Raw genomic sequence first — 24,195 nt, forward strand, 5'->3', positions numbered from 1 at the left:
GACTTAAACAAAGGGAGAATCAAGCCTATTAACCTGTGTCCCTGCTTTATGTATGTCTTCATGATGATCAAGAAATCCACTAGCCTCTTTTCCCAAGATCACAGGATGTTTAGAGCCTGATTCAACTGAGGTTTACTTAAAAGAAATCATGTAGCAAAAAGCTAGATTTTTCAGCTTCTATGCCTTTATCTCAGATCAGAATCCTGTTTCTAGGATGGCCTCCATCATAAAACCAGAAAGCAGCTCTCCCGGGGTGATCATGCATTTAATGTAAGGACAAAGTATCTTGGAAAAAGGCAACAGTTTTTTGAATGAAACAGTTTTTAAGAGTGGCCAAAGATGAAAAAGGTCATGCTTCACATTCTGTTTATTCAAACCTACAACTTTAAAATATTTCTACCCCATACTTGCAGTGTATATGGGGAGAAACTTTTTTTGCCCATTTTTCCCCTGAAGACAGTAAAAATCTTTTGGAGCTGTTTTGTCTGTCTTGATGAACCAGTTTTTATGAATCTCTTACAGAAGGAATGGTGATACTTCCCCACAACAAATTATTTTTCTGAGAAAGATTCACAGCTATTATAAGTTGCCCAAATATTGAACCAGCAGAATGACACTTAGCTCCTTATCACACTAATTAGTGCATCATATCAGACCACTAATAAGAGGATCTAGTCCTTCTCAAAATGCGGAGAAACACGTCTGATGTTGACTTATAAAAGCAAAACCCCATCTCGCCAACAAATCATCAGTGACATATATGTCCTTATCTAGTCCCTGGGGCACGTCTTTTGTTAGTTCACCTCTAAAAAGATTTTTTACAGGTAGACTACATTAAACATTCTGTATTCAGTTCACTTGCAGAAGTTAATTTTTGTCCCTTTTTAAAATTAAAGGACCTAGTACCTTTACATTTACATTTACTCCACTCCAGTGGCCCTTCATCCTGTGTCAAATATGCTTTTATTATAGCTTAGGAGTCTTAAAGGGATCTGGTCTATGAAGAGCCCAAGAAAAGCCATCAGAGATAAGCCACAGGGAAGATGTCACTAGGAAAAGCAGAGCCTGCAACCCCAACACTTTTCCCAAAATAAGCAAAGTATAAATTATTTCATTCACTCCATTTTTAAAAGTTCACAAAGTAGCTTTTTTTGGAAAAATGAATGTCACCCCTGTGTCTGGGACACCACACCTGATCCTCTCCTTAGCATTGTCTGACTCCTCAGTATGCTGTCCTCCCTCTAAAACACGAGACAATGTCACAGTATGTGAGAAAAGGGTCTCCCTAACTTCAGAGTACCAACTTTCCTATCTTCAGAGCATCATTCTCCCCAGATGCCCTGGACTTTGGTGCTGCCACCTCTGGGGAGACCTTGCCTCCTCCAGAAGGAGGTATGCCACCCAGTCCCTCTCCTCCCTGTCTGTGACACATGTCTTCTTGCCAGGAATCTCCAGGTCTCTTTTGCTCTCCAGGCAGGCGTAACCCTTGAATGGTGGATTGGACAGAGGGTAGCAGAGGTGGAATAGGGAGGTTCACAGGGGAGCTGGTTTTTCAGTTCTGTGACATGCCCAGGGAATTCATGCTTTCGCAGAATTTGCCCACCTTGAATACCCAGGGAGATACTGCTGACATGTCAAACAGCTGCCCATGTGTGATTGAGTGAATCTTATATAAGATAAGAGTATATCAGTGTATATCAACATCATTCAAACTAATGGATTCAAGTGTTTAAGGATACAAAACCCAACTATGTGACAGTTTTCCTGTTGAAACTTGAGCAATAGAAATGATAAGGGATTTTGCACACATACCCCAAAATCAAGTCCATTAGTTTCAGTTATTGTTGTCATTTTTCCATTGTATTGTTTCATCCGATATAAAATTCTACCTTTGACCTTTTCATTACAAGGAAGGGCTCTTATGTCTGAATAATGAATATGCAAGGAGTATGTATACATAATCAAAGCCAAGGAAAGTTAACCAGGATAATTCAAATTTGGGCTTAATCTAGGTCAGCTGGTATTTCAGTCCCACTATTTACGTAACAAAATTGGAGGTCCCTTTAAGCTTTAGTAGATAATATCCTTCAAAATGTGTTTCTGCTTTGCTAGTCTACTAAAACAGATAAAATGAAGGCAAGGGGGGTACTATTTATAATCTGTTCATCTGTTCATTTAAATAATACAGTAAAACTGAACTCACTTTGTATCATATAAGCAGTTAAGTAAATAAGACTTGGAGTCTGACTCCTGAGCTCTAGGCCAAGTTCCACAACGTACTTACCACATGATTTGGGGCAAGTGATTTAACCTATTCGAGGCTTAGTTTTTTAATCCCTACCATGGAGATATTAAGAGTACCTACTTCATAAGGTTGTTAGAAGAGACAGAAGGATATGGAAGGTGTCTACAGCCCTTTGCAATGTACCCCTCACGAAAAGTGCCCTCCACCATCATTAATGCCTACAATACAGAAACTCCGTTGCCAAGACTGGAGTATCATGTCCAGGAAGGTTCTACTATAACACGTCTTGAGGATATTTGTGTCACCTAAACCTGGACTAAATGGCATGCTCAGCAGACTTTATGGTGGCACTCTCCCGTATCTTAAGAAAGGAAGACACCTACTGATCTTCAGGGTATATGTCTACTGATACTGGAGAAAAAGAGTACTATGAAAGGCAAAACCCCAATGCATTAAGATCTGAGAAAATCTGGGTAGAGAATCTGGAATTTTCTATTCCCCAAGTACTGTTATTTCAAGGGTTATCTGAGCTGGTAATGGACATTGCAAAAGTCAAAAACAAGAATTAAACTAAATCTCTGAAGGTCATTTAATGCATCCATTTAATCACCAAATGATTAAATTATTAATTAATAGAGTATAACAAGTATCCAGCTCTTTTATTCTCCAGCACAAAGTGTAGCAAGGTTCTTCACAGCTTAATTTAACAACATAATTATGACACTCTATGAAAGGAAAGAATATGATTTATTTTTATTACTCAATGTTTAGAAAAAATAAAAATGAACGCTAGATTTCCCCATTAAGCTCTTTTCCTTACTAAATGCCAAAAAGATATTGACTCTATAGTCCTGGACATTTCCTTCAGCTCAGATATAGAATTCTTTAGATTCAGCTTGGGCTAACTGTCCTATATGTGAATAAGTAAAGGTACAAGCCCATGCATAGGAAAGGTCAAAAACAATCCATCACAGTTATGTGGACACAAAATTCTGGAGTCATTTATTTCTAGGAAATATGAAACTGTTGTCTTTGGTCTTTGTTTTTCGTGTAGGGTTTCTTTAGAAGAACCATTCAGAAAAATCTCCATCCATCCTATTCCTGTAAATATGAAGGAAAATGTGTCATAGACAAAGTTACGCGAAATCAGTGCCAGGAATGTCGCTTTAAAAAATGCATCTATGTTGGCATGGCAACAGATTGTAAGTAATCTTTTTCCTCTTTTTCGTATTCAAGGAGTGTTGATTGGGGAAAGGTTTGGTTCAAGGAGATCAACTGGGCAGAAAAGAAACAGAGGCTCATGTGGACAGAGGGAAGACCTGTAGCACTCCCAGCGACCCCTCACTCCCAGTCATTGCTGGGTGCTTTCCATCCTACCCCTTCCCTATCAACTCCTAACTCTCAAAGTATCTAGACGACAGGTAAGGGAAAGTGAGTAAATTATCCCTAGCACATCTGCAGGACTATTAGCAATACTCGGTTTGCAAGAGAGTATGAATGAGCGGTCTTGTCCATTCACCTGGATGAGGTGTGGTTTTACACACAACATTCATGTGGTGAGAGCCTTGTGGACTAGTCCTAATATTTTTCAAAAGAAGAGACAAGAATTTATTTTGTGGACATTTTTGGAGACGGGGCACTGGCAGAAAACATTGTGTTCAGTAATTTCTGAAGAATGTGAGGTTGAGTGCTATATAGCATGAGTCATCCTGCAGTTGGGTGTTTGTTATATTTTTAGCCATAAAAACATTCTAAGCTCCAGTCCTCCTACCCAGTTTTCAAAGTGCCACAGCATATGGCAGTGAGATTAGCCATTGGAGTCTCTTCTTCTCGCACTGTGCAAGGGATTTACACCAGTTCTTTTCATTAATCTAATAATAAAATAAGAATTGTGTCACTCAGAGTGAGTGGCCTCCATTTTGCCAGGCGTCAGGGTTAATGATTTCTATTGGCATAAATGTTTGCACCTCAGTGAAAGTCTCTAACTTTTGGTTTTAAAAAAGAGAAGAAAACCAAAAAAAAAAAAAAAAAAAAAGGAGAGAAAGAAAAAAGAATGCAGTGAGGATTTTCCTCATGAAAGAGGAAATAATCATGGCTCACATTTATGTGATAAAAAGGGTTCCCTCCACTAGAACAAAAAAAATCTGTGAAATGTCCTGGTTTGCCCATTAGAGAAGACACAGTGGGGAATCTTTAAAAAGGAGGAGGGTTGTGTGACGGCTTTAGGCTGGAAATCCTGGGTTAATCCCCACCTCCGGCTGAGTGTGTTCTTTGTCTTTATCTTTTAAAGACTTTAGCCACGGCCAACAATATGCCTGATCGGGATATGTGAAATGATTGACCTAGAACCAAATATTTAGATGTGCCACTATAAGGAACTGTTACTATTGAGTATCCATTTCATTGTTTTATTGAGAAGTTAAAGAGATGAATATTTATAAGGTTAAAAAAAAAGCTCAATGTTAATCTGGACTGGGTGGAAATTAATTTTGAATGCACCCTATGAAGCATTATAAGAGCTCAGGCTTTATAATCAGAAAAACTGTTGGAGTCCCATATCTGCCACTTACTAGCTGTGTGACCATCAGAGTTAACCTCAGGTTTCCCTTCTGTGAAATTATTGCCTACCTTGCAAGTTGTTTTCAGGATTAAATTAGATAATGCATGTTAAATGCAACAATCCCCAGCACAGAGGAAGCATTTGGGAAATGGGGCTATGACTACATCCCATTTATTAAAGGGAACAATCCCTTTAATAAGGGAACCTAAATGACTAAACAGGGCTCATTCCCATTTCCCACATTTGCCATTGCTCACCTGACTTTGATGATCCAATCAAGTCTAGATGATCTGGGATTCATTATTCTGTTTGTGGATTAGCTGAGTACTTTTGGTTCTCTTCTTCCTGCTATGTTTGCTTTTTTTCTTTTCCTACCAGGTCACACCTTCATCAAGAAATGGCTCTAGGACAGTGATGTTGTAGAACTGGAATCAGGAGTCCTGGGTCTTGCCTTGGCTCTGCCATGAACTTGCTCTGTGACTTTAGGCAAGTCATGATCTCTCTGGATCAACTTCCTCCTCTGTGACAGGAGGGAGTTGGGCTAGATAATACCTAAGGTTCTTTCCAGTTCTAAATACTATGACTCTGTAGCATAAAACCTGAGCCTTTCCATTCTACTGATAGTTACTAAGAGTCTGGTGAAATGGCTTTGTTTTGGAAATTAACCCCAGAAGTATAGGCTTCTTTTTCCTGCCCTTCTTATTTCCCCGTTGCACAAATGGTAAAAGTCATGGCTATATTTACTGACCACATGTAGTGCATTATCACACTGAACACCCTCTGAAGTGGGAATTATTGAGCCTGTTTTATACAGGAAGAAATGAAAAAGCTCCAAGAGCCTGAGCAACTTGCCAGAAGTCACACAGCTAGAATGTGGTAGTCTCAGGATTCAGACCCAGCTCTTTCTAGATTCCAAAGCCTGGGCTCTTTAACCACCATTGAGGATAGACCAGGTAGAGACTAGAGCAAAGTGAGTACCTGTGCAGCCTCAGATAGGTTGAGCCACATTTCAATTAGCACTTAAGAGAGCTAACAAAGAGGGGTGCCTGGGTGGCTCAGTCAGTTAAGCATCTGACCTTGGCTCAGGCCATGAATGATCTCACAGCCTGTGGGTTTGAGCCCTGCGTCGGGCTTCTCTGCTGACAGCTCAAAGCCTGGAGCCTGCTTTGGACTCTGTCTCCCTCTCTTTCTGCCTCTCCCCTGCTCACACTCTGTCTTTCTCTCCTTCAAAAATAAATAAACACTAAAAAAAATATTTTCAAGAAAGCCCTATTTATCTGAGGAAGGGGATCATTAGCCTCCTGTTTACTGCTCCAGAACTTTTCTTTAATCGGAAGTTCTTTTTACTGAGAGCCATTTGAGGCAAAGAAAGGAGGAACAGAGAGACCCTAAGAGTGAATTCAGATAAATGGCTAGACGGACTTATCTGTGAAGCCGTGAATAGAACAGATTTTACCTCCCTCTGCTTCATTCTTATTTAGGCTCACCTTCTGTGGAGTTGGGATGCCCAGTGTCCAACTCCCCCCAGAGCTTTTTTTTGAAAAGCTGGCCAGCCATTGGGAGTTCGGCCCTAGGTCTCGTGTCAGAGACAAGCTAGTTGATGGCAGTTTGCTGCTGGGGGGAGAAAATACCCCAGCATGACCCACTCTGCAGGACCCGCTAAGCCATCTATGCATGAGTGGTCCCCGCCCCTGAGGCTCCTGGGTGCACACGCAGTCTGCCATGTGTCTGGGAGTGTCCGTGTGTTTTGTCTCATCTTTCCTCCTCTCCCAGTGGTACTGGATGACAGCAAGAGGCTGGCGAAGAGGAAACTGATTGAGGAGAACCGGGAGAAGAGACGACGGGAAGAACTGCAGAAATCCATCGGGCACAAGCCAGAGCCCACAGACGAGGAGTGGGAGCTCATCAAAACTGTCACGGAAGCCCACGTGGCCACCAATGCCCAAGGCAGCCACTGGAAGCAGAAACGGAAATTCCTGGTAAGGCTCCCCCACACAGCTAAATATCAGCCGCGTGCTTGGCGTTTTCTACTCAACTCAGTCCTCATTATGGGATGCTGGTTTTATTACTCCCAGTTTACCGATAGGGAAACTGCAGTTCCAAGAAGTCAAGTGACTTGCAGAGTCAGAATTGGAACCCAGGTCTGTCTGAGAACAAAGGTCATTCCTATGATCGATGGCTTGTGAGTCACTAAATTCTAAAGCAGTTTCTTAGTGCACATTATCTGTTTGCTTTTGCTGGTACTAAGGCCAGCCTTGAATCAACTCATCAGTAACCATTCTTTACCTGCCAGCTTTCCCTTTTTATACCCATTTCTTCTCTCAGATGCCCATGTAATACAGTTAGTCCCCTAAACTCACCCTTTAGAATATCCCCTTTAGGATAACCCCTAGAATGAAGTGTCCTATATCTCAAATATATGTGTATGGCAGTAGAAGTCAAGATGTTTAGCCTAAAATAAAAGAACTCAAGTCCAGGAAGAGAAAGGGAATGGGGGTAGGGAGAGGGTTTGGCAGTGGGGATATAGAGAGAACACAGGCATTTCCAGACCCTTGGAAGATCAGTGTTTGATGTTTTTATAAAAACTAACCATTGTGAAAGTCCTTCTCATTCATTTCTCCTTTGGACCTCAAAATGCTTTGGGTTGGGCTAGAATTACTATCCCCATTTTAGAGATGTGCAAACCAAGCCAAAGGCCTTATTTGGTTCACCCAAGATCACACTACTAGGAAGTGGCAGCCAGGCCCAGAAGTCCAGGCTGTCCACCCACCTCACCAAATGGACTGCCCCCACCACCACCATTAGCTGGTGTTTGACCATCTCAGAGTCTGACCTTGCCCTTAATTTATAATGTGAACCCTTTATGAGCACCTCACTGAGCCCGGCAGCAGATATTCGGTGGGTCTATTTGTGTCTCCAGGTTATATTAGCATTCCTTCCCATCTGAACAAGAAGGTATAGTGTATAATTGTCCTCATACCTCAACATCACCATTATAAGGAGACAGTCTTTTTCATGAAAACAGTATAAAAATAACTTAAAAGAAAAATCTTACCCATAAGCTACCTGCCCTCAATTACTTTCAATGTTGTCATGAGCAGGTTCTCACATACTCTGTTGATGGCATCCATGAACAGTAATGTTAGCAAACACTTAGATGGCTCTTACCAAGTGCCAGGTACGATTCTGACTGCTTGCTCTACATTAACCTATGCCAACCATGTAGGTAAATGTGGGTACAATCTCCATTTTCCCAAGCAGAGAACTGAGGCAGAAAAATTAAAAGGAAACTTACAAAGCTCCTTTTAAGGTAAGTAGTGGTGATGGATACTGCCCAGCTCCAGGATCCATGCTCTTTTTTTTTTTTTTTTTTCAACGTTTTTTATTTATTTTTGGGACAGAGAGAGACAGAGCATGAACGGGGGAGGGGCAGAGAGAGAGGGAGACACAGAATCGGAAACAGGCTCCAGGCTCCGAGCCATCAGCCCAGAGCCTGATGCGGGGCTCGAACTCAGGGACCGCAAGATCGTGACCTGGCTGAAGTCGGACGCTTAACCGACTGCACCACCCAGGCGCCCCTAGGATCCATGCTCTTAATCACCACACTGTACAACTTGGTCACCTATCCAAACCCAAAGAGCCTTTGAAAGAGACATGTCTTTGGAGGGGCCACCTCTTGGTGCGTTGATCTTAAATCCTCAGGACTACTCTGGTATATCTGCCAGGAATGAGAAAATATGAATTCTGGATAGATAGATCAATTCTAATCCAATATATTTAGGGCATTACAAGAGACAGTCCTGCCTACTCCAGTCCTAAATCTGTCATCTCCCCAAACGTGTCAGCCATAAAAGGAGATTGTGAAAACCACTTCCAGGCCTGATTTCAGAGTAGTGACTAAGTAAATTTAGTGGAAGATTTGGGGCACATCTGGACTCCTGGGGAATTTTGCATTTCAATTTTCTCTACTCCAAAAAGAGAATGAATACCAGCCTAATTAAACCGTTTCCATGGTCACTAGGGCGCTTTTTCCAGACTCTAAAGATCTGTTCTTTTACTTTAAAAAACATTTATTGAGCAGCTACTGTGTGCCAGGAAGTGAATAAGTCAGCTCTATTCTGATGGAGGGAGAAAGACAGTAAGGATTAACCAAAAAGATAAATGCAGGTGGTGGTCTGTGCAATGAGGGAAATAAACATCCTGATGGGACAGAGTGATTGAGAATTGGAAGTGGAGAGAGACTTCACTTCTCTCAACAGGGTGATCAGAAAGATCTCTCTGAGGAGGTCACACAAGCTGCATCTGAAAGCCAAGAAACAAACTGTAGGGGCACCTGGGTGGCTCAGTCAGTTAAGTGTCTGATTTGGGCTCAGGTCATGATCTCATGGTCGGTGAGTTTGAGTCCCTCGTCAGGTTCCCTGCTGTCAGCGTGGAGCCCACTTTGGATCCTCTGTCTCCCCTTCTCTCTGCCCCTCTCTCATGCTCTCTCTCTCAAAAATAAACATTAAAAAAAGAAACAAACAAACTCTGTAGGGTAAAATACACTCAGATCTCTTCATGTCTCATGGTCTCTTTAGCAAAGATGGCATGATTGCTAATGATTAAAACCAGTGAGGTCTGCACTTTTAGCTCAAAGGCTCCTTATGCTTTTCATCAGTCTACAGAAGGAACCAAAGAAAGTATGGCACAAAATGATTTGCCATTAGTTTTTTGTCAGGGCCATGAGGTTATCCAGGAACAAGAGTTTTCTTCAGGAAGTTAACATTTACAGAGCAACTGTTTTACCCAACAATCTCCCTCCTGCTGTGGAGCTGACATGAAATGTATATTTTGTAGATCCTTGTTCTGTTCAAGAAATTGCCCCTCTTGGTCCAAATATGAAGAACTGCTTCTCTAGGCCTTTTTTTTTTTCACAGCGGTGCTGGGGTAGATCAGAATACCTCCACAGTCCCATTTGTCTCTACAATGAGCTTCATTTCTATCATCCAATCCTCTTCTGTGCCTGGGATCACCCCCACATCTCCTCAGCGGAAGGACCACATTCCATTCAGGACTGTGACTTCAGTGTCTATCACACGTGTGGTTGAGATGTATGGTAGCTTTTCTTAAAGATGGCTGCCATTAGAGTCTTTCTTGACTATATATACAGCTCATTCTCTCCCATGGAGATGTGGAGTCCATTCTTCTCTCTCACTGAATGGGGGCTGGTGTGTGATTCCTTTAAGCAACGGTATTTAGGGGCACCTGGGTGGCTCAGTCAGTTAAGCGTCCAACTCTTGGTTTTGGCTCAGGTCATGATCTCATGGTTTTGTGAGTTCGAGCCCTGCATCGGGCTCCATGCTGATGGTGCACAGCCTGCTTGGGATTATCTCTCTCTCCCTCTCTCTTTGTCCCTCCCCCACTTGTGCTGTCTCTGTCTCTCTCAAAATAAATAAATAAACTTAAAAAATATATAGATAGATAGATAGATAGATAGATAGATAGATAGATAGATAGATATTTTTTTTTAAAGGGGGCAACAGATTTTAGCACAGTGACTTTTAAGGCCAAATCCAGTGCCAAACCAGACACCAGAAACATGAGTAAAAAAGCCAGTAGATGACACCAGCCTCTGCTGCCATCTGAGGACAACTGTATGAGGGACCCCAAGTGAGAACCACCCAGCTGAGCCCATCAACTTTGAGCATCAGTAAAAATTTGTTGTTTTAAGCCAATAAGTTTTAGGGTAGTTTGTTACACAGCGTAGATAACCAGAACAGAACTCAATAAATATTTGTTAAACAGAATGTACAGTTCCACTGGCCCATCCTCAGAGACAGAACAGTTAAGCCCTGTGTCTCAGCCAGTTTACATATTTACACATACCTCTTGCAGAAGAGTGCCTCCAATTGAGTATTTATGCTCAGGAAAAAAAATTTCACTGAGTGGTAAATTATTCCTGCACGGACATTACGAATCCTTCATTAAAGACATTAAATGATATCCATGTCTGAATAGGCTTCTACATATTAGGATTTATGTCTTCTGTGTGGCTGATGGCCTTTATTCTGCTTACAACACTGCTACATACACTATTTCACTTATTTGTATGTGATGATGGCCCATCTTATTTTGAAAAAGAATTTGAGGAGACTATTAAATGGTATATAGTAATATATCATAAGGGACTAAAAATTATATGTTGTCATAAAAGCTGGAAGTATTCATTTATCCGAGCAGGAAAGTAATTTATTCCCCAAAAAAACCTTCTTCATCATTTTTTACCCTGACACCAGGACTCAAGTCAGAAATAGAGACTGGTGGTTTGACCTGGGTTTCAAATCTATATTTATGTCTGTGAAAATGACAGTCACTGGCAAATAAGAAACTTTTTAAATAGCCATGCATATTTTCATAATAATTCAAAGCCATTCTTTAAAACTACTTCCAAAAGCATTTAAATCATAATTTTCTGGTTTTCTCCAATCCACTTAAATCCCGAATGGTACAAAAGTGCCCAAAGTAATAACCCTTCGGGTGTGATGACAATAACGATGAAATATAGAAGTGCACTGCGTGGGGGCACCTGGGAGACTCAGTTGAGCATCCAACTTTGGCTCTGGTCATGATCTCGCGGTTCGTGAGTTCAAGCCCTACATCAGGCTCGCTGCTGTCAACACAGAGCCCGCTTCAGATCCTCTGTTCCCCTCTCTCTCTGCTTCTCCCTCTGCTTGTGCTCTCTCTCTCTCTCAAAAATAAATAAACATTAAAAAAAAAGTGCACTGAAAAGGGAACAAGGGGCATCTTATGACAAACAAGGGAAGCAGTGTCTCTCCACCAAGGTTAATTCACTTCTACACCTCCCAAGAGTGGGAAGACACTTGGTTTGGAGCAAACCCCATACCAGCAACAATATTTTCTGTTGACATTGTGTTATTATTCTGCTCCCTTCGTTCACATGCAAAGATGTGACTTTGGATGGATTTTCCACACAAGTATAAAGTGTGAGCATCAGAACCAGGGCAGGCCTGCCCTATTTTTCCCTGGCAGAGCTACTCTCTGATTTCACACATGCTTGACTGGGAAAGCCTCAGAAAAGTGGCATAAGCGGAAGGGTCAGGCAGGATGAGTGATTTGGCCACGTGTGGTCTGTGTAGACAGGTCATAAGACAAGAGCACTCAAGTCAGAAAGGCTTCTGTCACACCTGAGATTATGATAACTACATCAGAAGAAGGCAGGGTTGTCTAGTCATGTGCATGGAGATTGGAACCAGACAGCCTGAGTTCAGTGCTTGCCTCTGTCGCTTTATATGTATATGGTTGTTGCTTTTTAATTATGTGACTTCGGGCAAGTTACTTCACCTCTATGGCTCAAGTGACTTTACACCACATGGTATAAAAGTTATAGATATAAGTGCTTGGCATATCATGAACAACCACATTAGTGGTGCCTATGTGCATTATCCCTACCACCCCCATCCTCACATCCCATCCCTGCTCATCCCAGGAAAATGGAGAGCCTGTAGTAATATCTCAAAGCCGAGGGACGTTTAATCACCATTTGTCTGGGTCTTCCCACCCCTCCTTACAAAGGTGCAAGAGACACGCTGTGATCAGCAGAGAAAGGGGAGAGTCCTGTCTGGCCCCATCCCACTCTGCATGTGCCAGAGAGTTTGCAGGTTCAAGCCAAGAAGTCCTCAGCTCTGGCCAGCCATTGCAAAGAGGTCAAGTGGCAGCATCTGCCACTCACCTGAACAATACTGATGAACAGTCCAAGCAGAAAGGCACTTAGTCTCCATTTGGGCATCACCAGCCTGCTCTAGCACTGAGCTAGTTGAAGCTCACCCCTGCAAACCCCTGAATCTCTCTCTTTGGGCCCCCCACCTCCTCCACTGCCCAAGAAGAGACACTCTGGATTCCTCATTGTCTCACACCCCACATCCAGTCCATCAGAAATCCCTGTGTCCGGCTCCCAGAAGAGGTTGGAGTTCTTCTGCTTCTCTCCATCTCTACTGCTGCCCTGTAGTCCAGCCCACTTCATCTCCTACCCAAAAGGCTGTTGCTGCCAGCCCATTTCTTCCTCTGGCTTCCCGTATCCCTATTCTGCACCATAACCCAAAGTCTCATCCCACTGCACCCCTACTCAAAGCCTTTCAGTGGAGCTGCACTACACAACCCTGTCTCCTCCCCACAGCCCACAAGGCCCAGCATCACAGGACCCTTACCTGCCTCTGTCCTTCATCTCGTGCAGTCTCTGAGCACACAGGCCTCCTTTCTGGCCTTGGGACTTGGCACTGGTTTTCCTTTTGCCTTAAATGCTCTTCCCCTGGATCTGTGGAGGGCTGTCTTCCAGTTAAAGCTCACACGTCACTTCTCACCCTGGGCTGCCCATCTGCTTCCTGACCCCTACATACCATCATGTCACCTTCCGTCTAATCACAGACAGAAATTCTTCTGTGAGAGTACTGTTTTTGTTTATTGCCTGTCTTCCCTCAATTACAGTGAAAGTTCCTTAAGGATGCATTGTTTACTGATGTAACTTAGCATCTAGAACTAGGCTTGGCTGCATAGTTGAACGAATATAAACCTACATTTATTCACTCAACCAACCAACAAGCATTCTGTCCTCCACCTTTTAGCCCAATGCTTTCCACAAAGTAGACAAAGATACTTAAGGGCTTATGCCCCCCCCAAGAAATCCATATCTTAGCTGTGAGCCTATATAACTGCAATATAATAGTAATAAATGCCTAAATGCCATATGAGTGATGTACATGAGCCACCGTATGTGTTCCAGTGAGGAAGGCATCATTTCACACAGGTGATCTGGGAAGACTTTAAGGAGAAAATAGAATTTGAGTGGGGTGGGATTTGGAATTGGCCAAGATAAGATGGAAGCAGGGACTTCAGAGAAAGTACAAGTCAGAGGAAAGGCAGCTCCAAACCACAGCAGTGCAAAGCCACCTGGGGAGCAGATGGCGAGAGGTGGGCTCAGCTGGCACAGGAGGTCCATGAGGGCAGGCGAGGAGGAAGAAAGTCAGAAGGAGAACTGGCAACAACCCTATGAGCAAGCTAAGGCAGTGTGTGCCACACGGGCAAAAACCAGGCTTTGCCCACAGCCTACGCTGGTGAAGCTGCAAGCCCGAGGCTTATCATCAGTACCTGAGTTTGCTCTCAGTGCAGACACGTGTGTGCTTGTGAGCAAATGTAACTCACGTCATGGATTACAAGGCTACCAGCTATATTAACATATCTGATTAGATACAGCTGATGTCGAATATTTGTACTCCTGTTTTTAACATCTCCCAAATATTGCAGCAAATGATCTGTTGTCCATATGGGTGAAAAACCTTTAGGGATGTCACAGACAAATTTACATTGCTCAACCTTAATTTTTCGTACCTGATGGGTGAACTCAGGTCAATTCATAGACTATGTCTGTCTGTCTGTCTGTCTATTTATCCATCTATCCATGTATATTTTCCGGTATCCAAGATCCATTATGGGGATAACCCTTGATAATAATAAAAAGCTTTTACTTTGTATATGATTTTACTTCTAGCAATTGTATTTTCCATTAAATACCCAAAGACTTAAAAATACATTTTTTTCCTACCCTGATATGTATTTTTCAACAGAAAAGCTTGTGAGGTGGTTACATTTGGGGGGTTAATTTTAATTAAAATTGCTGTATTTCCTTGTATAATTTCCCCCCTTTTTTCAAACTTTTAGAGGTATCACAGGCATGATTCAAATACCCCGTGAACTCACAGATTAAATGGAAATTTTTAACATCAGTATTGACTCACACCTTTCAAAGGACACTGAATGCCATTCAATAAAATCAGATTAGATCTATCATGTTCAATGACAAGACATTTGGAATCAACCAGGCCAAACTATTAAAAATATTAACATATTTTTATTGTTATTTCTAAAAAACTTCACCTTATGTGTGTGTATGTGTATAAAACGCCCTTTCTTTTTTCATGTGTGACCATGTCCCTCTTATCAGTCGATCTTCATGACAGAGTCATAAGACAGACAGACAAAGCAGGTGAGATGAGCCTCATTTCTGGGGTGGGAGAAATTATAAAGACCGATGAGGTGAAGAATACGAGGAACAGCAGTGCCCAAATGTGCCTTTTCCCTTAGCCCAGTCTACGTGAGAAACACAGAGAGAGAGAAAGAGAGAGAGAAGCTGTACGTGTGGTTATTCCATCAATTCTGTCTGCATCCAGAAAGCCAGCAGAACAGTAACCTCCCATGGGCTCCCCATGCCAACAGTTGCCCCAAAACATCATCACTGACTGTGATAACATGACAGACTAGGTCCCTTTCCCACCCACTTGCTGCCTGCAAAGCAAACCACCCTCCCCCCCAAAAAAGTAAAATAAAATAAACAGAGAACCTACTGGATAACCCAAAAAGGGTCAATGCTGCCAGAGTTTGCTATGTAATAAATTTTAAAATCCTTCCCTAGGCTGTAACCACAGCTCCTACCACACCCCTGGAGGGCCTGGGCTGCTCCTGTTGACCCTTGTGCCCTGGAAACAAGTCAGTAAAAGAATCATCCTTTGCTTTTCTTTGTGCTAAAAATTAGATGTGAGCAATGACTGGGGACGTGTGAAAAGAAAATGGTAACTGGATTACTCTGAGCTGGATGCAGTTACTGCCAGCCCAGTGGTTCTCAAAGTGTGGTCCCAGACCAGCACCATTGCTCCAGGAAGTTGCTAGAAATTCAGGTTGTTCCCAGACTCTACCCCTGATCTACTGCATCAGAAACTCTGGACACAGGAGCCCAACCCAATGATTCTGATACAGGGATGTTTGGGGACCACGGCGGTAGGTAGGCCACAGTCTTGTCACAAGTGATGTGCCCCCACCACTCTGCAAGTGAGGGATTCAGCTTTGCTTGACTCACTCATAGTGCCCGTTCCTCCTGCCCACCTCTGCCCACTGTCTCACACCTCCCAACCTTGGATGACTGGTTCTAGTCTGTTCACTGTGGCTCTAGACAGAGATGGTCGTGAGGCAGGTGTGAATCTCTAATCCCTTTGATGACCTTCACAACTTCCAGGAAGGCAGTGGGAAAGGCTAGTAAGGGGAATATTAAGAGTGGTAGAACTTTGCCCCCTGGTGTCAAAAGTGTACAGGTTATTAAAACTTCAAAGTAGGGGGTAGATGTGGGGCTCCTGGCAGATTGGTGTGTGGAGTCTGGGTGACCGATATCCCAGTCCTGGCCTCAGGGGATTGTTCTTAACCTCCTTGAGCCCTTTGTTTGCTCATCTGCCAATCAGGATTGTGTAAGGACTGCTTGAGATAATGTGCTCCCTTAAAGGGGCTGGCTTGCTTGGCCACAGATAAATAGTGGTCATGATTATCACAACAAGAGAAGACAACAGAGAGGACTATTACTGGCAGGAAACACAGGTGACAAGAGCAGATACATGAGACCGTGATGGTCTTTGAGCGCCCTGCTAAGGAGCTAGGGGGTGCCAATGGACAACTGGGTGGCTAACACAAGCACAACCACCTGGGAGGCTTGCTAAAATGCTGATTCTGCACCATTAGGTCTGGGGAGGGGGGGTTTCTAACAAGTGTCCAGGTGACACCCAACCTGCCACACCACCCTTTGACTAGCAAGGCTATGGATTGTTCTTGGGCAAGTCAATGACACAGAAGTGCTCCAGAGACACTAGACACTGGCAAATGACCCACTCTGCCCAAAAGTTTGCCAAGTTTATACAATTCAGTTCCTGTAGGCGACTCAGAGGTCTTTCCCCTCAGCCCACTGAGACCTCCTCCTACTGGAGTCTGTAGAGCAGACAGGAACTTTGAGCCCCAGCAGCTGGGTCAAAAGCAAGAATGAATCCACAGGGTGCTACTTGCCAGGACATCCCATCTCATCCCATCCCATTCATCACAGTCTACATACGCCAGAATGTTCAGTGCTCTGAAAATGCTACCCCAGAGCCCCAAGCACATATGTCACCCGGCATCCTTTGCGCATTCAGAAGCAGAACCCAAATTCCTGTTGTTTCTCTCTGGCTCCCTTCTTCTCTCGTTTTCTCTCTCTTTATTTCTGCGGCAACAATCCTGTCAACATGATCACTGGCGGCTATCAAAGCAATGGCCAACACCTATATCTTTGCTCAGAGAACTGAACCATGTGAAACTGCATAGTTTGTTAATAAGCAAAGTGAAAACTAGAAATTGTAGAGTATGTCCACTCAGAAGAGATTTTCTGCCACACGAGAACTATGATAAATAAAGATCCTCCAGGTTTTTCATTTAAATCTTTCTTGTTTCTCCTCCTTAGCCAGAAGATATTGGACAAGCACCAATAGTAAATGCCCCAGAAGGTGGAAAGGTTGACTTGGAAGCCTTCAGCCATTTTACAAAAATCATCACACCAGCAATTACCAGAGTGGTGGATTTTGCCAAAAAGTTGCCTATGTTTTGTGAGGTGAGGAAACTGTTTTTCCTTCTGCATTATTTTTCGTTATAGTTCCATCAATTTCCAGGAATACTGAGTATTATTTATAATTTAATATTAATTAGTAGGGACTTAGGTCACGTGAAAGCAATGTCAGTACAAAATGAAAATGCACTCTGTTTCATTTTTTTATTTCCCTACCTTCTCTATTCAGTCATCATTCATTAGCTTGTCCACATGAGGCTGAAGATTCTCTCCTTCCACTGACTCCAGGCATAGGGAAATAGGACCGCAATAACTTCTATTCATTCAGCACCTATGATGTCCCAGTTACCATGCCCAAGTCTGCCCACATTACATCCAAACCTTGTAACAGATTTGCAGGGTAGCTTTAATTAAGCCCATTTTATGATTGGGGAAAACTAAGATCAAAGAGATGACATGAAGTTGTGCAAACAGCGATGGCTTGAGTCGAAGTCGATATGCTTTCCATTACACATCACAGCAAAAACAGTTGTGTGGTTGTTTCCTCCTCAACAACAAGGAGCTCCCTCACAGAGCAAGGATCTTAATAACTCCTTGAGTCTCCTCCCTTTTCCTATAATCTCACCCTTTCTTGCCCCACGTTCAGGGCACCCTGAAGAGCACACCCAACAGAGCTCACAGGCTTTCCCTTTTGCGCACCTCATCTTTAGCAGTCTTACTATGTGGTACCTGGGGGCATGGGACCTGCAGTCAGCTGAATGGGCTAGAATCCTACATAAGTTATTTGGTGTCTTCAACTCTTGCTTATCTCATCTTTACAATGGGAATCATAATAGTATTTACCTCTCAGAGCTGTTGCAAGGTTTAAATGGGATCATATATATAAAGTGTTTGGATAGTGCCTGGTCCTAAGTATATCCATAAATTTTAGCTGTTAATGCTGCTGCTACTTCCTCTATCACATTACCATCCTGTCTCTAGCCTTCCTTTTTTAAATCAAGTGGAAAATTTTGCCCTTTGAAAACCCCCATCAGGTGCCAATCTATTGCTCTTCCCACCTCCAAGGGGACCCAGAGAGATATCAAATAGAGAAGTCCACATACTGCTGTGAGCCTCTGGGGTAAGCTACCCAAGTGATAAGTGAATCTGGCCTCACCTAGAAAGAAGCCGTCTCCTCGCCTGGAATGATTCCGTCATGCCTTGGCTTCCAGCTCGTTTGTGCCTTTGAGTTTGCAATAGTGGGAGCCCAGCTGGAGACCTCAGACACTGATGTGGATGCTTCTCATTGCCTATTTTGAGCCTCCACAAGAGCCATATCTAGAAGGACAGAGCAGTGGGCTTCAGGAGGCAGGTATCTGATCCCCAGACTTAGCTGAGGAAGAGTGCGTGCCTCCCTCTTCTCCCTCCCCTTTATCCCCCTACTGTGATGGGGCCAGGGTACCTGACATGCTGGCTGGTAGCCCTGCAGTGGGAGCTATTCATACTCAGAGGAGCTGGTGAGTCCTAGAGAAGGGATTTTGACTTGTGTCTGTATTGGTATGGAGCTTTCCACGTCTCTGACCATCTTTTTAAAAAATTAGTTATTAAAGTTTGGAAGGTTATTAACAATAACATATTCAAGACATTGATTCATAATAACACCACTTAAAGATAAGCTGCTGCCATTCTGGAGCCTATTTGAGTCTTTTTTCAGTTATGTGTGTGTGTGTGTGTGTGTGTGTGTGTGTGTGTGTGTGTGTGTACATGTACCCACATATATATGAAGTATGAAACATATTTAACTTTATCTACCTTATTTTACTTCCTACTTATGAAACTATGTTTTTACTTTTTGTTAAAGAGTAAAAGGCACATATAAAGGTGCAGCCCAATGAATTTTCACATACTCAACACACCCATGTAATTAACACTGAAATAAAGAAACAGAACGTTATAGGGGCACCTGGGTGGCTCAGTCGGGTAAGCGTCCAACTTCAGCTCAGGTCATGATCTCGCAGTTCCTAAGTTCAAGCCCCGCATCGGGCTGTGTGCTCACAGCTCAGAGCCTGGAGCCTGCTTCAGATTCTGTGTCTCCCTCTCTCTCTGCCCCTCCCCTGCTCGCACTCTGCGTCTCTCTCAAAAATAAATAAACATTAAAAAAAAGAAAAAAGAAAAAAAAAAAAGAAAGAAATGTTGCCATCACCCTGTTAAACCAAACGTTTTACCCTCAGCCACAGAACACATCATTTAAGTGTTTTTTCACAGACGAAGTTTTAATGACCACAAACTACAGAAGAGATCTATAGAATTTAGGTCACCTGTTTTGACTGATCTTCAGCTCATTTCCCATTCTTCACTGATATAAACATTCTACAGTAAGCATCCCGGTGTCTATGCCCCGCTCACTGCACTGTTTCCTAAGGGCAAATCTTAGAAGTAGAGTCTAAGGAGTAGGGTATATACACCTTTTAAGGCTTGTGATATGTGTTGCCAAACTGCTCTCAAGAAGGGTGTAGAGCTGTTCCAAGGCTGCTGGGTTCCTCTGACTCTGCGCGTCATCTTTCTGTTTCGTTCATGGGGTTGAGTTCGTTTTCCTTTCTTGGTCCTCTCTCTCTCTCTGGGCTGTGTCCTTTGTCCCCCATCCTAGGTGTGTGAAGAAAAACCCTATTGAGGACACTACCCCTACAACTCGAGCTAGCTTGTTAGTCACATGTTCCCTTTTGAATACCCTCCAAAAATGTTTCTTAGGAAAATGTAAAACTGACGTACACCAACCATGGAGAGATATTTCAGTTAAAGAAAAAGGGGAAGAAGCCATCTCCACCACTAGTAACAAACACACTTGTGTCCATGGCAAGAGTGAGGGGTCCACATGGAACTTTTCAAGCACAGCTGTGGCAAGCTTCTCCAAGTTCCTTCAGAAGCTTAATCCTGCTTCAAAGTCACGATTCCATCTCTCCTCCAACCCTGATTTGTAGTCTCCAAATTGCAGAAAAAAAAAAAAAAAAAATGGTCGGGAGGGGCTACTTTAACAGCCGACACACATCTGTTTCTGGTGTTGGTGGCCTCCTGAGGACTTTTAGCCCTTTCTCATTCTCTTTAGAACCCCAAAGAAGGAAATGAACTGTGTGGGCCCGTTAGCTTCCTGTGGAGTGGGCTGGAGATCCCAGGTGGTCTGGAGAGCCAGAGCTTTCCTGCCAGAGGCATTTTGGTGCATGTGCTGTTCAAATTGTGCGCACAGTAATGCTGTGCTAAGATCCGTGCCAATCCACCAGCAAGGTTGGTGGACACCCAGGGCTTCAAAAGATCTAAAATCATTGCTGACAAAGCTGCCAAAACACACATTAAGAATCACTTCTGAGGGTCCTGCGTGGCTAAGTCTGTTAAACATCCGACTCTTGATTTTGGCCCAGGTCATGATCTCAGCGTTCGTGGGATCAAGCCCTGCACTGGGCTCTGAGTTGACAATATGGAGCCTGCGTGGGATTTTCTCTCCTCTCTCTCTGCCCTTCCCCTACTCACAATCTTTCTCTCTCTCTCTAAATAAATAAATAAACATAAAAAAGAAAAGAATTACTTCTGGAATGCAGGGCACGGACATCTTTGCCAATCAGCCCGAGTGCTGCTCTCCTAAGGTGACAGAGAGTCTGTGGGAATGCCCCTGCAACTCTGCCTGCCATGCCCTCTTGCAGCTGCCTCTCAATGAAAGTATTGGGGCAGGTGACTGAGGTTATTTGCCCACATGTTGAAACAAATCTTACCATCATCCTACAAACCCTTCTTTTCTTTGAGAGAGAGAGAGCACGCAAGAGCACAAGCGGGGAAGGGACAGAGGCAGACAGACAGACAGAATCTTAAGCAGACTCCACACCCAGCAAAGAGCCCAACACAGGGCTCTCGATCTCACAACCCTGAGATCATGACCTAAGCCAAATTCAAGAGTCGGACACTTAACAGACTCAGCCACCCAGGCGCCCAACCTACAGACGTTTCTAAAAGGAAAAGGCATCTGGCCTAGTTTCTAAACCGTTGGTTGATTCTTAACAAATACTTATTCAACTTTTATTTAAATCTGAACCAATTAACAGGAAGTTATAAAAAGAAATCTACTTCATCTAGATTCAGACTTGGCTACAAAGACGCGGCCTGCCCAAGTTTGCATTCTTTATGACAGATTAAAAAAATAAATGGTTTGATCTGATCAGCAATTTCTCTTTGTCATTCTATGCCAGCGGTTCTCAAGAGCGGGGTCCCTGAACCAGCAGCATGAGCATCCTCTGGGAGCTTGGAGAATGCAGAAACTCGGAGGGTGGAACCAGCAATGTATTTAACAAGCCCTCAGGTGACCCTGATGAGGCTGACATTTCCCATGGGCATTAAAGCCAACCTGTGCCCACTTGGACCAATGCTCCATCTTACTGGTGGAGGATCTATCCAAGATCAGGGTTTCCCATTGCCTACTATGATCTTGGGCCTGGAATACAAATTAGAACCTAAATAAAAGTAAATCACAGTCATTTTTTTTTTAATTTTTTTTTTTAATGTTTATTTATTTTTGAGACAGAGAGAGACAGAGCATGAACGAGGGAGGGTCAGAGAGAGAGGGAGACACAGAATCTGAAGCAGGCTCCAGGCTCTGAGCTGTCAGCACAGAGCCTGACGCGGGGCCCGAACTCACGGACTGTGAGATCATGACCTGAACCGAAGTCGGCCGCTTAACCGACTGAGCCACCCAGGCGCCCCCAGTCATTTTTTTTTTAATGAGTGGAAGGAGAGAATTCCCATGTATATATATTCCAGAACCAAATATGAAATGACTTTTATTCTGTAGAAAAAGCTAAGTAATTTGAAGTTAAATGGTAAGCTGGCTAGGCTGACTTAGCGAAAAATATGAAATGCCCAACATTTTAATATAATTCAGTAGTATTACCTTCAGTTTTATGTAACAACCTAAATTGAACTAGTCAAGTGTTGCCAAGAGTATTGCCCCAAAAGAGTTTGTACCTGATTTAATGAAAAAATAAAAATTATGTGTGATTTACACATTCATTGCTTATGATAGCTTAGTCATATCCCAAGTATTTCGAAAGAGTGTGTTCTCTTCTTTCTTTGCACTGGATTCTGAAAGATCTAGCTTCAAGTCCTAGCCTCACCCACAAAATACTCATGTGACCCCTTAGCATGTTACTCAACCTCTCGGTGCCTGGATTTCCACTTTCATGAATGAAATTGAAATTAGAATATTCACTTCGCGGTATTGCTGTGACGATTAAATAAGATGACACCTGTAAATCTTAGCATGATGCCAGTGCATCAAAAATATCCATTAACTAATAGCCTTTCAAGCTACTTTGATGGTGGCTTTTAATTCAACATTCTCTCCTGCCAGAAAGTAAAATTCTGATTTTTTGTTATTTTGCTAACAAAGTTCTTTTTCTTTTTAAGTTTGTTATAAATGCTATCACATCATCACAAATCCTAATTAACAAGACAACCAAATATGCTTAAAATGAGATTACAGAACTGGCAGGGAACTCCAGTGTGCGGAGTAACTCCAGTGCCTGAGGTACTGAGAATACAACCCTGGGAGCCATGAGGTCTGAATTCTAGTTCCACCTCTACCCCTAATTCACTCGGTGACTTTGGGCAAAACTTTTTTTTTTTTTTTTCAATATATGAAGTTTATTGTCAAATTGGTTTCCATACAACACCCAGTGCTCATCCCAAAAGGTGCCCTCCTCAATACCCATCACCCACCCTCCCCTCCCTCCCACCCCCCATCAGCCCTCAGTTTGTTCTCAGTTTTTAAGAGTCTCTGATGCTTTGGCTCTCTTCCACTCTAACCTCTTTTTTTTTTTTTTTTCCTTCCCCTCCCCCATGGGTTTCTGTTAAGTTTCTCAGGATCCACATAAGAGTGAAACAATATGGTATCTGTCTTTCTCTGTATGGCTTATTTCACTTAGCATCACACTCTCCAGTTCCATCCATGTTGCTACAAAGGGCCATATTTCATTCTTTCTCATTGCCACGTAGTACTCCATTGTGTATATAAACCACAATTTCTTTACCCATTCATCAGTTGATGGACATTTAGGCTCTTTCCATAATTTGGCTATTGTTGAGAGTGCTGCTATAAACATTGAGGTACAAGTGCCCCTATGCATCAGTACTCCTGTATCCCTTGGGTAAATTCCTAGCAGTGCTATTGCTGGGTCATAGGGTAGGTGTATTTTTAATTCTTTGAGGAACCTCCACACTGTTTTCCAGAGTAGCTGCACCAATTTGCATTCCCACCAACAGTGCAAGAGGGTTCCCGTTTCTCCACATCTTCTCCAGCATCTATAGTCTCCTGATTTGTTCATTTTGGCCACTCTGACTGGCGTGAGGTGATATCTGAGTGTGGTTTTGATTTGTATTTCCCTGATGAGGAGCGACATTGAGCATCTTTTCATGTGCCTGTTGGCCATCCGGATGTCTTCTTTAGAGAAGTGTCTATTCGTGTCTTCTGCCCATTTCTTCACTGGGTTACTTGTTTTTCGGGTGTGGAGTTTGGTGAGCTCTTTATAGATTTTGGATACTAGCCCTTTGTCCGATATGTCATTTGCAAATATCTTTTCCCATTCCGTTGGTTGCCTTTCAGTTTTGTTGGTTGCTTCCTTTGCTGTGCAGAAGCTTTTTATCTTCATGAGGTCCCATTAGTTCATTTTTGCTTTTAATTCCCTTGCCTTTGGGGATGTGTCAAGTAAGAAATTGGGCAAAGCTTTTACATCTCTGGGCCTTAGGGGTAACATGCATCTATAAGGAACCTTTTCCTTTTGTGCCTCTTGAGAGACCTACAAGGAGCAAACTTGCTTCAAAAATCAAATCCAGCTAAAGAGTAGAGTCTGCTGTTGGCTTGTTAGAACTATGAGAAAATTAGGTAAGTTTAACATAAACCGTGTTCTCAAGCAGTTATCAGTTGGTGTTATGATACAAACCTCCAGAGTAAGGGATTATGAGCACAATCTC

General features: G+C 43.0%; 1 protein-coding gene across 13 annotated transcripts in view; it reads left to right on the forward strand.

Annotated features, from left to right (window-relative positions):
* Positions 1 to 24,195, forward strand: part of THRB (thyroid hormone receptor beta) — a 391,687-nt gene that overhangs the window by 354,673 nt on the left and 12,819 nt on the right. For all 13 annotated transcript variants that reach the window (XM_086676252.1, XM_086676251.1, XM_086676258.1 and 10 more), the window contains 3 exons: positions 3,300 to 3,447; positions 6,579 to 6,784; positions 17,107 to 17,253. In XM_086676252.1, coding sequence (XP_086532378.1) covers positions 3,300 to 3,447; positions 6,579 to 6,784; positions 17,107 to 17,253 — 501 coding nt within the window. The remainder of the gene's footprint in view (positions 1 to 3,299; positions 3,448 to 6,578; positions 6,785 to 17,106; positions 17,254 to 24,195) is intronic.

The sequence above is a fragment of the Puma concolor genome, chromosome C2 (assembly GCF_028749965.1).
Source record: "Puma concolor isolate L17-30 chromosome C2, mPumCon1.1.hap2, whole genome shotgun sequence".
In the NCBI taxonomy this organism is placed as follows: domain Eukaryota; kingdom Metazoa; phylum Chordata; class Mammalia; order Carnivora; family Felidae; genus Puma; species Puma concolor.